The following is a 16,581-nucleotide window of genomic DNA, read 5'->3' on the forward strand; positions in this document are numbered from 1 at the left end:
GTTTATCTTGTTTTAGCTCCCACATTCAAATGAACTGTACTGTTGTTGTATTAAGACTGTGTGATGGTCACATCAAGAAAAGATAAAGATGGAGAACTCACCGTGCAACCATCCTCAGTGACACTGTATGTGAAGCGGCTGTTGCCCTCTGCTCTGATCTCGATCTCGTTGGAGCCCTGCAGCAGAAGAGCCTTCTTCAGGTTGCCAGAAGCCTGGTCCATGTATGCAATGCTGTTCTTGCAGTGGTATGTGATATTCTGGGAGGCCTCAGTGGACATGAGGCGCAGGAAGGTGAGCTGAATGTTGACATCCTCAGGCTTAGAGCCCTCGCTGCCATACTCGAACTGTAGGTTTTGAGAGGAAAGCACGAGAAAATCAGCAAATATAATAAACAGACATATGGGGACAAAACATGTTATACTTTTTGGCCTAGTTGACATCCTCACCTGGAAGCCATCGGTCATGGCCTCTCCGAACCAGACGTGCTTCTTCTCCTTGATGTTCTTGCTTGTGTACCAGTTCTTCTTGGGAATGGAGGACTCAGCTGGGTAGACGCAGGTCTCACCAGTTTCCATGTTGCAGTAGACCTTGATGGCATCCTGGTTGCAGCCCTGGTCAGGGTCAATCCAGTACTCGCCTGTGTTTTATTTTTGAGAGGAATGGGATTAATCTAGGCATGGCAATGCAGGGTGAGAAATGTAAAATTACTTTCGAATTTAGGAATTTAGAATTGTCATGCAATGGAGAAAGGGAACGTACCGCTCTTCCAGTCTGGGTGCGCATCACATTGGCATCGTCGGCACGGTATGAGCGGAAGGGATCAGGGGCCTTCTCCTGTGGCTGGGCAATGAAGCCGATATCAAATCCACCACCAGAGGGTCCAGGAGGTCCAGGGAGTCCGGGAGGTCCAGGAGGTCCCTATACCACAGAGTAAACCAAATATGGAGGGGTTAAAGTGTATATTTGGTTTTCTGGGTTCACTGTGATGTAGAAAAGGAAAGAATCACCCACAGAGGGTCCAATTTCTCCACTGCGACCACGGGGTCCAGGAGGTCCAATGGGTCCAGGAAGTCCGCTCATACCATCCTTACCAGTGGCTCCAGCAGATCCAGCAGGGCCCTATTAATACAAAAACAGAAACATCCAAAACCAATCAGAATGATCTCCGAAACACTCAGGCCACTGTGTATATGCTTCAAATTCTTGATCAAAGCAGAGAAATGATGGAAGTACAAATATGCAGCAAAATGTATGTTATAATAATTACTATAATAATAATACATACTCTAGGTCCAGCGGCTCCAGAAGATCCAGCAGGTCCAGGCTCTCCAGAGGGTCCCTAGGGACAAGAATAAAAAAAAATTAAAAACAGTATTCAAGCTACAGATATTATATTCGAGATTTATAGAGTCACTTACAGGAGGTCCTGGGGGTCCCTGCATTCCTGTAAATCCTCTGTGTCCCTTCATGCCTCTCTCACCAGCCTCACCAGTCTCACCCTTGTCTCCACGAGCTCCAGAGGGTCCCTGGATAAAGACATTACACCTCAGATGACAATACAGTGTGTATCACAGATGGAGCTACACATAGACTCTGGTTATGCAATTCTTTTGCGGTTTGAGTCGGGACTTACAGCGGGTCCACGGGGACCAGCAGGGCCAGCAGCACCGGCAGGACCAGCAGGACCCTAAGAAGAAGAAAAAACAGATGAGTTACAATACTCCCATGCTTTTTAAGCCATCAACAGTTCATTTCCTTATTAGAGATGGGACACTTACAGACTCTCCACGATCACCAGTCTTTCCAGCAGGGCCAATGGGTCCAGGAGAACCAGAAGGTCCAGGAGCACCGGGGGTGCCAGCAGTGCCAGTCTCACCACGGTCACCCTATGTTGGGAGCACAACAGGGACACAATCTCAGTCACAAAGCCTAATGTGAGATGGGAGGGGTTTGACTTGTATGGGAAACTATGAACACTGCAGCTCACCTTGGGGCCAGAAGCACCATCACGTCCAGCAGAGCCCTCATTACCTGGAGTACCCTAATGTAAAGCAAATTACATAATGTCAACACGGCAGGATGATATTTATGGTTTCATTTATGTAGGTAAGTATTGTTATATAGGTGTACATCCTCACCTCACGACCAGGCTCACCAGGAGATCCAGCCAATCCAGGGGGTCCCATGGGTCCAGGAGGTCCACGCTCACCAGAGGGACCAGATGGTCCTTGTTTGCCAGGCTCTCCCTAAATGGCATGATGAAGACAATAATGAAAGCTGACTGATGCTTAAGATCCATCAAGATAAACACTTGAAAGTAGATACTGGCTGAATAAAACAAACATAGCCCATGATTGTATAGAAGTACATGAGATATTTGTGTGCTGTGGAGGAGTTCTTGTGTTCAATTGAGACATCAGAGAAAGTAAAACAAGGGAGCCAGAATACTCACAGATGGGCCGGGGAGACCAGGGAAACCACGCTCGCCTCTCTGGCCAGGGAGACCAACAATACCACGCTGACCACCAATACCTTGAGGTCCAGGGATACCAGCAGAGCCCTGTAAGATTAGTGGAATATTAGTGATTTTAAATAGGAGGTACATCACAGACAATGTCTGTATTTACTTATGCCTTTATTAGACAGTGTGTGTTTTTATAACTAGAAATTGTTACAGCTAAATATCTACCAATCTATACTAGCATGGACATCAGACATGGACAGGAAGACAGAGGATGAATCGTATTTCCCTCTAGCAGAGAATGAACTATGACAACCAGTTGTGCTAACAAGCACACAGTGGTCTTAGAATTGGACTCTACCAATAATCAATTAAATAACTACCACTCGTGGTAGACAGAAAACTCACAGTTGAAGAACAATTATTCAAGTTATAAATTGGATGTAAGATAACTATGAAAATTAAGACTAAAGCACATAAAACAAAACAAATCCATAAATTAAGAAAAGAATACAAATATCCAAATCTTTTTTAAACCATCTTGTCTTTTTTGGTGCGGATGACTTGTGAAGAAGAAACTGAGAGGCCAGTAATAAGGAGATACAGAGTTTACTGATCACTATGCAAAAAGAACTATAGTAAAGCATGTCTGCAGTTTGCCAACAGGCATCGCATTTGGCCAGTTGCGATGTTGGAAAAGATTTTGTGGTCAGATGAGACCAAAGGCAATATGTTGTGCATATATAACACTGCCAGCGTGAGGATTTGAGAGAACTGGCTAAGACATCCTAATAATTTTGCAAGACACTGCAATTGATTCCTAAATACTCTGGTTATGGTCATGTATTTGACAAGGCCAGAAGATAAAGCAATGATGTTATTGATTGGCAGGAAAGACTTACGGAAGGACCCTCAGCTCCAGGATTTCCTTTCTCACCAGGGGCACCAGGTGGTCCAGCAGCACCAACTTCACCAGTGCGCCCAGCAGGTCCAGTCTCACCACGGTTACCTTTCTGGCCCTCTTTACCAGGGACTCCAGAAGGTCCTGGGGGTCCAGCGTTTCCCTAATACAAGAAGCAATTAGAGAACCATTGTTAATTACGGAAGAGGATCACTGTTACTACTTTGATGTATTAATTAGTACTATCTATATCAGTGTTGTAGAGATTCTTACAGCAGGGCCGGGAGGTCCAACTCGGCCAGCAGCACCAGGGAAGCCAGTAGCACCCTTAACAAAAATGTAAAAATGGATTAGCTCAATTGTAATATGTCATTTACAAGTGTCTTAATGTAATTTTTAATTGTGGCAAGTACAAACAGAACACCCAAAAATATCAAATTAAGGAAGTCATACTCACTGGAGGACCAGCAGCACCACGGGCACCCTTGGGTCCAGTAGCACCAACAGGACCCTGTATAGCACAAATCATTTTGCTTAATAATGTGCGTGTCAACATTAGTAAACAAACTATGACTACGTGGGTCAAATGTTATAAACCTAAAAGAACACAAGTCTGTTTTGGGTGAGAAGATTATCTCAGAAGATGATCACACCTGAGGTCCGGGGGCACCAGTCGCTCCGGCAGGTCCTGGAGCACCAGCGTCACCCTTTGCACCATTGTCTCCAGACTCTCCCTTAGCACCAGGCAGACCATCGGCACCCTGTTGGACAGAAATGAGATGTTTGAAATAAGAACTGGCCTGTAATAGTTAATCATTTTATAAGGATATATATACTAGAGTTTGTTACTCACAGGAGGTCCAGCAAATCCAGCGGGTCCAGAAGGACCAGTCTCTCCACGCTCACCCTATTTGTAATTGGAGAAAAGGTGATGCTATCAAATCATTTTAATGGTCAATTTTATGTAGCATATGTGTCTATCTAAAAGTCAAGCATTATGCTTACAGGTGGTCCACGGGCACCATTAGGTCCAACAAGTCCAGGAGCACCAGTCTCTCCCTATGTTAAAATACAAATGATAGAACCATGGTTGAATATGTTCTTCAACTTTGTGAGATGGATACATTATGGATATATGGAATCTAGCTCAAAAGACACTCACCTTGTCACCAGGAGCTCCAGCAGGTCCAGGAGGTCCAATTGGTCCGGTCATACCTCGGATGCCATCTTTACCAAGGGCACCATCAACACCCTTGGCACCTTGGTCACCCTGGGATAAGAGATTATCATGAGTTTTGAGAGTTTGCGCTATTCAGTTCAGTTGCTCAGTTTGCTGTGCATTAGTACTGATTTTTTTTTTGTCATGAAAGTTCAGAAAAGTGCGTCATTAGTACTCACTCTGTCACCCTTAAGACCTGGCAGACCAGCAGCACCACGATCACCAGGCATTCCTTGAAGTCCGGGAGGACCCTGAGCACCAGGGGCACCTGGGGCACCAGCATCACCCTAAGGAAGCCAGAAAAGGTCATCTTAATGTTAATACATATTCATCGGTACAGTGCTATCGTACACTTCAGGAGTTTGATTCACATTGAAGAGTATCCTTCAGATTTTGCTTAGCCAATCGCTGTAAATGTGTGGTATAACATCAAGGACAGGTGAGACTCACCTTGGCACCATCGTTACCAGCTGCACCTGGAGAACCACGGGCACCAGCAGGACCAGCAGAGCCAGGGGCACCACGCTCACCAGGGAATCCTCTGTCGCCCTGGGTAGAAAGTACAGAGAGATACCTTCAGTTCTTGTCCATCTAATATATCTAGAACTACAGTCAGCTTTATGGACTATGTGCCATTTGGCGATCATGCTGTAGATACTCACTCTGGATCCAGCAGGTCCAGAAGCTCCAGCCTCTCCAGGAAGACCCTGTAATACGCCAAAGAAGGCAAATTAGTATTGTATCACCTGGCCTTTTATTTCTAATGAGGGTTTCTGAGGGACTTAATTACTGTCGCCCATAGCCCAAAAAGTAAGTGTCCTTGCAAGCATTGATCCCCATAAATCCCCTCTAATTATTTTATAAAATAAGAAAAGTTCACAGCCTTAAGTTTATACAAAATAAACAGCAGTTTCATATCAACACACTGGCTAGCAACTTACCTGCTCACCAGATTTGCCAGGCTCACCAGTAGCACCCTGAGGTCCTGGCAGACCCTGTCATTCAGATGCACAACAAAGAGATGAGCACACCAATGTCAATGCCTATAACAAAAATATTGTGCTTTGGGTTGAGTAAGATGAGAAACTCACTCACCTGGAATCCAGGAGGACCAGCAGGTCCCTGTTCACCTCTCTCACCTGCAGGCCCCTATTCATAAAAAAATATCATGAGACACTATAGCCAAAGTGGTTCATTAGAGTAACTATATTTCAATGTTATAGAGAGCATTCTTATAATGTAGTAGATTGAAGCTGAAGATGTATTTTAATGCTGGCCAATATATAAACATTTTGAAACTGTTTGTATGATGGATTAGCAGGACCGCTGTTTTAAATGAGACTCAAATAACATTAAATGACAAGAAACCATATGGCAAATGCCTCATGGGATACTGAAGTGCTACTTACAGCAGGTCCAGAGGCACCAGGGGCACCAACATCACCATCCTTACCGGGAGCGCCCTATAGTTCAATACAAAACACAATAGAATAAGCAACGTACTTCAACACTATGAACCAAACAAGCTTGACTGTGGTGTTGAAAACAAAGGCTATAGCTACTTACAGTGGCACCAATAGCACCCATCACACCTCTCTCACCGGGTTTGCCAGCCTCACCCTGTACAGGGGCAGAAGTAAACATCAAATTTAGAAAGTGTTTAGTAACAATTACACATTGAATCTGACCTCAAAAGTTTCTTATACATAGAAAAGAAACTATCAAGGCCTGATTGTCTGCAGTTTGGCTATACAGTGAGCATATTGACTTTTTAAAGAGAATAAGGATCACTCACAGCAGCACCCTTAGGTCCAGGGAATCCCATGACACCAGGCTGTCCTCTGGCTCCAACGGGGCCAGGTGGTCCAGGGCGGCCATCTTGTCCAGGAGCACCCTGTCAAAAATGAAACAACAAGACCTGTGAGTTTGATCCTTACCCACCCTGTATGAATCTCTGGGTATGCAGTGTGTGCATTTTTGACTGTGCTGTAATTAAACATCTCAGCAAGAGTTTTCATGGATATTATTTTGTACAGTATGGGAATAGAGTGAATGTGGAGCTGATGGTTTGTTGTGACATTATGGAGAATTGTGTGGGCACTCACAGAAGATCCGGTCTTTCCATCAGGTCCAGGGCTGCCAGGGCTACCAGTCATACCCTGTTATGAAAATGAAGATAGAGGGGGTCAAACAGTACTCACTGGCACATTAACACACAAACAATACAACCAAACGACGTATAGCATTCCTGCTGATATCAGCATTCTCACCTTGGATCCTGGCATACCAGGTTCACCATTGCGACCAGGCTCACCAGTGGCACCCTTAGGTCCAACAACTCCAGGGCCTCCACGCTCACCAGTGGCACCCTGTTATTAAGATCAGGGAGTGTTGCATTTATCATGATCACTATTTACCATTGGTGAAATATGGTGTATGAATACGATAATACCCTAAACAGATTTTGCACAAATTTTCTGCTTAATTGCAAACTTAAAAAGGATGTTTTATATCTTTTGTAGACTCACCTTAGGACCTGAAGATCCATCAGCACCAGGGAAACCACGAGCACCAGGAGCACCCTGCACAAAAAGGTGTGCAACTGTTATGGTCAGGGCCACTTTTAAGGTTCTTACAAACTGAGAGGTTTGATGTGGGTACATACACGTTCACCAGGGGATCCGCGGACACCGGCAGAACCGGGCTCACCACGAGCTCCTCTCTTGCCTTCCTCACCAGGGGGGCCAGGGGGACCCTGAACTCCTTGGGCACCCTGGGTAAGCACACAAGAAATAGAAGATAGTTAGAAATGATTGTAAAAGTCAACAGCAGAGTTGCTTTATGAAAAATCAGTACTAGGGCAATGATTTTTTTTTTGCAAAGCTGTAGAACGTTTTACCAAAATTTGCATGATAAGATTGATAAGTGAAGTTTATACTTACAGCCTCTCCCTTAGCACCAGCCTCTCCTTTGGCACCAGAGGCACCGAACTCACCCTGTAAAACGAACAAAAATAGTCAAGAAGAAATAGGCAGAATGGCCTTTTCTTTAAAAAAACAAAAAAAATAAATGTGTAAAATAATTCATATTTTGTGTAAAAAATGTAGCTCATGATCTGAGAAGAAATGGACACTTACAGTGTTACCCTTAGGGCCAGGGGCACCAGCAGCTCCAGCAGCCCCAGAAGGACCACGTGGTCCAGGGAAACCAGGAGCACCAGCAATACCAGGAGCGCCCTGCAGGTGGCAGCAGAGAGAAACAAATATGTGGCTGTTAATTTACTAACACCAATGTTCTAATTCAGGAAGAGGAAATATTTTGACCTAAATATGAACTTTTATCAAGAAGAAGAGCATTTGTTTATAAAGATTAAGACAATACTTACAGGAGCACCCTTAAGACCAGGGGCACCATCAGCTCCATTGTTACCCTACAGCAGAAGGAATGCAAAATGGACAAGGTGGTCAACTGAAGTGTGCAAATAATTGAAATTTAAGACTTAAGATTAAAACATTTAGATAATTTAATATATAAAAAGATTCACTCACAGCGGGTCCAGCAGCACCAGCAGGTCCAGGATTACCAGGCTCACCACGGGCTCCCTGGGGTCCCTCTGCACCACGAGTTCCCTGAGCACCAACCTCTCCCTGGAGAAAGCAAAGTGTAAGAGTGAGATGGGTCAACATAACACCTATGAAGTGCCACAAGTGTCATCTCAACCCTCAATGTAAATGCAGTGTTGTGTATTTCTATGATGCTAGAGGAGAAGTTTGTTTGTCAGCTTTGACCTACTAACACATTTACTAGGCATTAATTATTGGCCTACATAATTGAGGTGACTGACAGCTGCCAAGAACATCTGGCTCCATCAGCCCAATTACAGTACCACCTTGTGGTACTCTAGCTCCTGTTTGGTTTGATTTGGAATTTGAACGTGTAATCATGTGAACAAATGAGAGTATTTTTTTTTACCTTAGATCCAGGGCCACCAGGGAATCCTGGGGGACCAGCAGGGCCAGTTGGGCCCTAAAAATAGAGAGAGAAAATAAATTATAGTTAGCTTAAGTTATCCTTTTTACTCATATTTAAAAAAAAAAAAGGCTACTTACAGGAGGACCAGCAGCTCCGGCGGCACCATCGTTACCACGAGCACCCTGAAAAATTGAGAAATCATTATTACTTGGAACTTATTCATTATTAATATTAATCTGTGCACTGCAGAGGACAGGATTTAGGCAAATGCTGTGTTTTATGTTTGAGGGATGATCTCAACCCATTTAAAATGATTCAAAAAGCGCAGTACGTCTTTCTAGAATGATGTTAAGTTATCATGAAATGCTCAATATACATGTCTGTCCTTTGTTTGCAAAGTACACAGTCACATCTAAAAATAACATATAATACTGCGACATAAGTCATATATTACAACATTAGTAAAGTTTATGCTTATAAGGTTACTTACAGCAGCACCAGGAGGACCAGAGCGGCCTCTCTCGCCAGGCAGACCACGAGGACCCTGGGAAACAGTGTTACATTAGAAAAGAACTACAAATGTACAGTAGATGTTGAAAATAGGATGAAATTCATGAAATTTCTTACCATAGCTCCAGGAGTTCCGTTCTCACCAGGGGCACCAGGCTCACCCTAATGGGTAAAGCAGCATGTTAAGTGGTCTGCTTACTTTGAACTTCAGGTTTAAAGTGTGATATTGATTTTAATTCTGATTTCACCTTAGGTCCAGCAGGGCCAGTATCTCCCTTAGCTCCATCTAGACCGCTGAATCCCTGAGGTGCAGAGGATGCACATAAAGATTTGAGTAATGTGGACATAAGTTGATATTCATCAAGCAAGAGGAATCACTTCCTAGATCTAGAGAACTCACTCTGTGTCCCTTGATGCCTGGAAGTCCAGGGGTTCCGGGGAATCCACGAGCACCCTAGATAGAATGAGAAAGATGTTACAGCCAATTCCCTTTCTCATACACTACAATGCTACTAACTAACAGAATGCAATTATAAGAAATCCTGTTAAGAGTCCTTTTGGCAACACTCACCTGTGCGCCAGAGGGTCCGCGCTCACCAGGGCGACCGGGTTTGCCAGACTCACCCTACAGAGTCAGAGAAAAACAGATGAGAAAAGAGAAACAAACTGAATGAAAAGAATGAGGCATTGTTTAAACCCTAAAGTCTTTTTAGAATTAATTATGAGAAATGTTTGCTATTTCACTGTCACTGTTTCCCAATGTCTCTTTATCCGTTTCTGTTTGACGTTGATAAATACAATGCTTGGTTTCCTGAAATCTTAGTTGAAGCATTTTACAGCACTATAATTTAAGTAAACTGCATAAACTAATGAAGTTTTTGTCTTTTAAAAGCTCCTTATATCTTCTTAAACTAAAATGTTGTGGTTGTGTAGATAACTTACATCCTCTCCGTTCTTTCCAGGGGGACCAGCTGAACCACGGGGACCCATTGGACCCTAAACCAGGAAAGCAGCAGAAAAAAAAATCTAGGTTAGGAAAAAACATTTGTGTCCATGTGAGTGTATTTATGTGTTTCACATTGTGAAACACATAAATGAGTGATGAGTGAGTCACACTTTGGCGGTGTGAATTATCCAGAAGAAAAAAAAAGTGAAATATCGACTAAAATGACTTTTTGCTTGCCAGTAAGAGACCTCTGTTATACATATGCACAGACTGGATGTCATGCATCCACTCAGTGGGAAAAAAAAAATCTAGGTTGCTGAAGATTCATGAACCCTGTACCCTTTTGACCTCATTTGACCCAAATGAGTCAAACTGGATTCACATATGTAAGTATGTGAGAGTAATATTAATTTGGGTACATGTAAGCAGGTACAATTACCTCAGATTTCTAGGGTTTAACTGCTAACTCTTCTTAAAAAGTCAGTAGAGGACATTCAATCAGGTTTTTTGTTATTTATGCTATTTGCTAAGAAAAAGCTGTGTGTTTGAGTTGATGAGTGCAGAGGTGATTTGTTTAGATACTCACAGGAGAACCAGCCTCACCAGACTCACCAGGGGGACCAGTGAATCCTTGGGGTCCCTGTAGAGGAGGACAAAGGGCACAAATTATAAGAGGCACAAACCTGAGGAACACAGTGCTATTAAATGTTAAAATAAGCCTTGAGGAAATAGGTAGTAGCTCATTTTGACTTCCTGGGTGGATCTAATTAAAATGAATCTATTCTGATTTTCCCGGGTTGCAAATAGCAGTCATAAAATCAGTCATGAATTTGAAAATAATACATTTTTGAAAATGGGTTTTAAGAAAAATGCTACAACTGTACTGTGTATATTTATCTCCAACTGCATGGTGTATATTTGTCTTAAAATATTATCTTGTTTTTAGCTTTATTTAAGCTAAAATAAGCTAAAAATACAATATGCAGCTGGTTTAAAATATGTGTTAAGTTTTCTGTTAGGGAGTACTCACAGCAGATCCAGGAGGTCCAGGGGGTCCACGGGGGCCCATAGGTCCCTGTAAAAAAGAGACAAAGGAGATACTGTAAGTTAGCCTGACAAAGTAGTAACTGATATATATATATATATATATATATATATATATATATATGTATTCATGGGACATTTTGTTTAAAGCTACATGCTACAGACCTTCATATGCCTGTATGCCATAGATTAAAAATATACTAAGCATGTGGTTGTAGTTCAGCAGCTGATATGATGCTGTCTGTTAATAAAGAGCTGAACGGTGATTATATAGAGAGACAAAGAAGTGTATATGCATCTATTGAACTTATATTTGCATCACTCAGAGATTTGCAGGACGCATGTGTACTGTATGTGCATGCATGTATAGGCATGTGTATGTTAGCATGTTCATTTTTACCATGGGGCCTGGGACGGCCATTGCTCCTCCGGATTTCTCATCAAATCCACCAGACATCTGAGGAGAAAAGTTCTGTGGAGGGACAAGGAGAAAAGCAAAGACCTTGTCAGTCAAAAGATGAGAGGAGAGGCCCTCAGAAAAATCTCTGCTCATCTCAGCATAGGACAGGAAGAAACTTAACTGAACTTATCTCATGCTCAGGCTTATCTTGAGCTTAATCACAAGCTTTGCATGCCTGAGTGCATCTGTGGCTATTGCCCTGAGGGTGCTGTCCACTTAAATGGTGCTGAAATGTGTCAGCCCTGTGACCTAAAGGTCTTTTAAATGTGATCTGATTTCAAATTATGGCCTAGAACAAATCCTGAAATTTTGCACTTGGCCTAAAGGCACTTCTAAGTCACACCTTTCACCTATCTGTTGGAGAAAACTAGTATTTTCCCTCTTTAGGGTGAGATACTTACTCCACCAAGGCCAGGAGGTCCAGGGGGGCCTGGGGGCCCAGGAAGACCAGGCTGTCCAGGGATTCCGTCATTGCCGGGAGGGCCAGGAGGACCCTGTTTGAGATCAAGGGAAAGGAAAATTAGGATTTAAGTGAATGAGGCAGATGCAACACTATGGTACAGACAGGTTTGTACACTCAGAGCAGTTCACATCAAAGCCTTTACAAAATGTTCAAAGTTCAAAATGATGCACCACATCTATAGGTCAGTTTTTTGTAGCGGTATAATTAGCGCAAAGTGGTGGGCTGATATATAATTCTGTTGTCTTTTTATATTAAATACAGACTAAAACATCTCTCACATCACAAGTGTTCAAAGCACCACAAATACCATAAAATAAGACAAAATAATCCAGCAGCATGTGCATGTAGCAAGTAATATTTTTGTAATTTTTTTTGTTATGAAAACATGTCAGAATTAATGCATGTCAGTAATGCTGCTGAACTTTCTGTTTTATTACATTTGTTTTAGTACTTATGAGTTTTGCCTCAATTTACATTTGTCTCTCTCTCTGTGTGTGTGTATATATATAACAAAATATATATGAATATATGTATAATTCTATTTAATTTAATAATACATATTTAACATATTTAATATGTTATGATTAATATATATAATGAAAAGTATATGTATATATATATATATATATATATATATATATACACACACACACACACACACAAATATAAAAATCAAGAAATCCAACTAAAAATCAGGTAAGCTATAAAAACTAATTTATAAGTAACCTATAAGGAAAATAACGTAAACTTTTATGCAGATGTAATGACTGCTGATTTAGATGTATGTTTTTTTGTTCTCCAAGAACTTCAAGATGTTCAGCAACTAAACAAAACCCTTTATTAAGCAATACACAGATGCATAAAAATAGGGAAATAGAAACCTACCCTTTCACCCTTATCACCAGCAGGACCTCTTGGTCCCTAAGAGAGAATAATGAACACAAAAGCGTTTATAAGGATTTGTTTTCCCAGAAAGGTAGCAAAATAACTAGCTTCAAATAAGTTCAAATGAGGCCTTGAGTATGGTATGCTCATTCATATAGGCCATTTATAAAGATCCTTCTATGAAACAATGAACTGTAAACTTATTTTAAGAAATATAAGCCGATAAAGGTAAAACAACATTTACCTCAACACTGGGCTCCTGGAATTCTATGAAATTGAAGAAAAATTAAAACAAAAATTAAAACCATATAAAAATAGAAAATAATCAGATGCCTCTTTTGGTTTGTAAACGTTTAGCACTAAAATGATAACAATCAGCCTAACAAATGAGTCTGTGGTTTTCCCCAGTTAGATTTGAGGCCTTGCACCTGATTTAGGCCTACTAGAGCAAAACCACAAATTAATCCAGTGAGTGACCATAAGGCCAGAAGCTTGAAGATCACATTTAAAAATCCAATGGGGAGTTAAAGTTGTGGCTCCATATGCATTTTCCCTGACATTTTAAATGAAGGGATGTGGGGTGGTTCTGTTTGCCCAAGTTAAGAAAAAACGGGGCGTGAGAATCAAGGCGTCGTACCGTCTGGGCAGACAGGGCAGCACTCGTCGTGGGGAATCACTGGGTTGGGGCAGTCGGTTGTGTCCTCGCAGATCACCTCGTCGCACATAACGGTGCCGCTGTCGCACACGCAGATTTGGCATGGCTCTGGTTTCCAGACGTCCCTGTCATTGTAGACCTGGCCGTCCAATGTGCAGCTGCCGCCTGTGCCTACGGGAATAACGAGTGAAATAGTTGCATGAGCATGAAAGCAGAAATAGTATTTAAGTATGTCATAGAATACACGATGCTCATGTCTAATGTAGGTCAGTTTGTTTCTTGTTTACGGACGTATGCATGAAGTTAAATCGGTGACGGAAGGTGGGAAATGCTTATAAGGCACTTTTTTGTCGTCTATAAATAATGTCAAAATCTCTTCAATCTCACAAGGGAAATGCGACTGGTTTGGTGTTCTATCTACTGAAATGAGGCCATCTTTTGAGAATCTTGTTTTGTAAACATTTCCCGTAGACGTGGGAACAGATTAGGCTCGAGTAAACGCACACCTTCACTTCTGCTTGAAATGTTTGGTTTGAAATTCATCCCTAGGTGGCGCAGTGTCGTTATGCCCAGATTGCATTATTCAGAGGAAAAAGCTTGAGTGAAAATTTCCACGTCCACGTCTGCTGAAGCTGGCCGTCCATCATGATGTAATTGAAAACTGTCGGCTTGGCAACGACTAACGTTTTCCTTCAGTGGAAAGTCTGCAGGGTCCGCATGTGTTTTCAATCATCATAACGGGGAAAAAGTGAAAGGCATGGGGTGGGGTGGGGGGATTGTCAAAATATGATGTCATTGCATATTTAACCACCGAGTGGCGCTGTGAGACTGCTTGAAATACTTGAGCCCTTCAAACAGGTAAAAAAAATTACGGGTCTGGAATATTAATTAAAAGTAAACCTTGCATTTAAACTAGGTGCATGTCTTGATTTTCTTTCAGGAAATCAAGTAGTCTGGGTTTAACTTAGTTAGCAGACTTAACTATCCAGTTTGGAAACATGCTCATCCAAGAATGAGATCATCGCGCACTCTCGCTCTTTTTTTGGTTTGGGGAAAACTTTTTTAATCGATGTCGCCCATATCCATATTTGTTTTTTCTTTTGCTGGAATTGCACATTTTATTCTAAGTTGCTTGTATACCAAGCAATTTAGCAACCAAGCAACTGGCCAATTATATCACTAGTAAATTACTTAAATCTGAACTTTTCCCCTTAAAGTTTTAAGTTCTACATTTGATATCAGTTCATTTTTCCATTTAAAAGAAGTACTAAGCACGTTATGGACTATTTGCTCTCTGTGTCTGATTTTCTCTTTTAGCAGCTGTTGAGGATAACAAATTGCGCGTGGAGGAGAGTCTCCAAACCTGTGCCAACTTGTCTCCAAAGGCTCGCGCATGCAGAGCGTGAAAAGGCCCAGTGGGTCTAATGCACATCCAGACTGAACAACTCTCTTCTCCCATTCCAGGGGAAAACATAATCTATGCTTAAGGCTACAGGAAAACGCTTGTATAACTTGTTCAGTCCCGGGAGAATCATTTATCTCTACAGCATCACAGAATAGCCTCACTGCTTCACATTTGCACCCACTAACCTCCAGCAAAAGCTTGAAAAGTTGTAGAAAATGATACTTACGATCATCCTCGCCTTGTCCTCTTGCCAAAAGCACCGCTGCGCTGAGCAACAGCGCCAACCGAATATCCACAAAGCTGAACATGTCTAAATATTAGACATGTAGACTCTTTGAGGCGAGGGAAGTTCTTTTTTTTTCCTTTTTTATCAGTTAATGTTTCCATTTAAAAGAAGTAGTGAGCACATTATGGACTATTTGATCTCTCTGTGTCTGCTTTTCTCTTTTAGCAGCTGTTGAGGATAATAAATTGCTCGTGTTGGAGAGTCTCCAAACCTGTGCCAACTTGTCTCCAAAGGCTCGCGTATGCAGAGCGTGAAAAGGCCCAGTGGGTCTAATGCACATCCAGACTGAACAAAAGTTCTTCTCCCATTTCAGGGGAAAATATAGCTAATCTATGCTTAAGGCTATAGGAAAACGCCTGCATAACTTGTTCAGTCCTGAGAATAATTTCTCTCTACAGCCTCACTGCTTCACATTTGCACCCACTAACCTTCAGCAAAAGCTTGAAAAATTGTAGAAAAGTTATACTTACGATCATCCTCGCCTTGTCCTCTTGCCAAAAGCACCGCTGCGCTGAGCAACAGCGCCAACCGAATATCCACAAAGCTGAACATGTCTAAATATTAGACATGTAGACTCTTTGAGGCGAGGGAAGTTCTTTTTTTCCTTTAGACTCCAATCATACACGGTAGGGTCCGGTCTTCTGTGACTCCAATCCAGACCCCAGCAGAAACTCCCTACTGCCTAAACCAACTCTAGGTCCTGGCTTTTATACCCCAAACTTTCTGGGAGGCGCCGGGAGCAGCAGATAACTCAAGCATGTTCACGTTTAATAGAATAGCGTCCCTCCTTCACCGGACAGGGGGGCTGTCTTCACAACGTTGTCAGAGCGAACATCTAAAGAAACCTGATCTCTTAATAAAAAGGTGAGGGTTTGCTCTCAAAACTTCTTTTTGGTGAAGCTATAGGTTGTGTGCCAAGGTGACCACCTGTATTGTGGGCATATCTCCGGACGTTTGTTTCAATCTTGAATTCTGGAAAGACCTCTCGACCCAACGACTTGCTTTCGTCAAATGAGGATTTGGAGATGAGGACGACACAGTGCTTTCTGAACTAAACTTGTTATCGTTTCGTTTTCTTTTTTAAACGTTGTATACCGACGGAATTCAGTTTTTTTAATTTATTTTTTTATATTCCATAACAAATTTTGAAGGTCATGTTTCATTAGTGGATTTCTGCAGCCAATTACTGAACATCTATCTATCTATCTATCTATCTATCTATCTATCTATTTTGTATTAAATAACGTTCAAAAGTTATGTAGCTTATGTATTGTTTTGACAAATTAGGTTTATAATTATTATTCGCATTTTTTTTAATTATTAGCCAAATATTTCGTATTTGTTCTATAAAAAAGTAGGCTAGTTGTGTTTGGT

At 41.8% G+C, this 16,581-nt stretch overlaps 1 protein-coding gene across 1 annotated transcript; it reads right to left on the bottom strand.

Annotated features, from left to right (window-relative positions):
* Window positions 1-259: 259 nt before the first annotated feature.
* LOC107662397 (collagen alpha-1(I) chain-like) lies at window positions 260-15,907 on the bottom strand. The gene is made up of 51 exons (XM_016452392.1): window positions 15,775-15,907; window positions 15,148-15,244; window positions 13,499-13,687; window positions 13,106-13,128; window positions 12,862-12,897; window positions 11,915-12,007; window positions 11,454-11,525; window positions 11,040-11,084; window positions 10,596-10,649; window positions 10,006-10,059; window positions 9,635-9,688; window positions 9,464-9,517; window positions 9,312-9,365; window positions 9,181-9,225; window positions 9,044-9,097; window positions 8,691-8,735; window positions 8,554-8,607; window positions 8,130-8,228; window positions 7,967-8,011; window positions 7,719-7,817; window positions 7,524-7,577; window positions 7,247-7,354; window positions 7,110-7,163; window positions 6,852-6,950; window positions 6,687-6,740; window positions 6,377-6,475; window positions 6,148-6,201; window positions 5,991-6,044; window positions 5,677-5,730; window positions 5,523-5,576; window positions 5,244-5,288; window positions 5,032-5,130; window positions 4,761-4,868; window positions 4,525-4,632; window positions 4,368-4,421; window positions 4,216-4,269; window positions 4,016-4,123; window positions 3,820-3,873; window positions 3,636-3,689; window positions 3,364-3,525; window positions 2,453-2,560; window positions 2,139-2,246; window positions 1,988-2,041; window positions 1,779-1,886; window positions 1,634-1,687; window positions 1,419-1,526; window positions 1,286-1,339; window positions 1,012-1,119; window positions 760-918; window positions 447-637; window positions 260-344 (listed from the first exon to the last, which is right to left on the bottom strand). The coding sequence occupies exons 2-50, from the start codon at window positions 15,227-15,229 to the stop codon at window positions 461-463; spliced, it is 3,819 nt and encodes a 1,272-aa protein (XP_016307878.1). The 5' UTR covers window positions 15,230-15,244; window positions 15,775-15,907; the 3' UTR covers window positions 260-344; window positions 447-460.
* Window positions 15,908-16,581: the final 674 nt, after the last annotated feature.

The sequence above is a fragment of the Sinocyclocheilus anshuiensis genome, unplaced genomic scaffold, assembly GCF_001515605.1.
Source record: "Sinocyclocheilus anshuiensis isolate Anshui unplaced genomic scaffold, SAMN03320099.WGS_v1.1 scaffold11, whole genome shotgun sequence".
In the NCBI taxonomy this organism is placed as follows: domain Eukaryota; kingdom Metazoa; phylum Chordata; class Actinopteri; order Cypriniformes; family Cyprinidae; genus Sinocyclocheilus; species Sinocyclocheilus anshuiensis.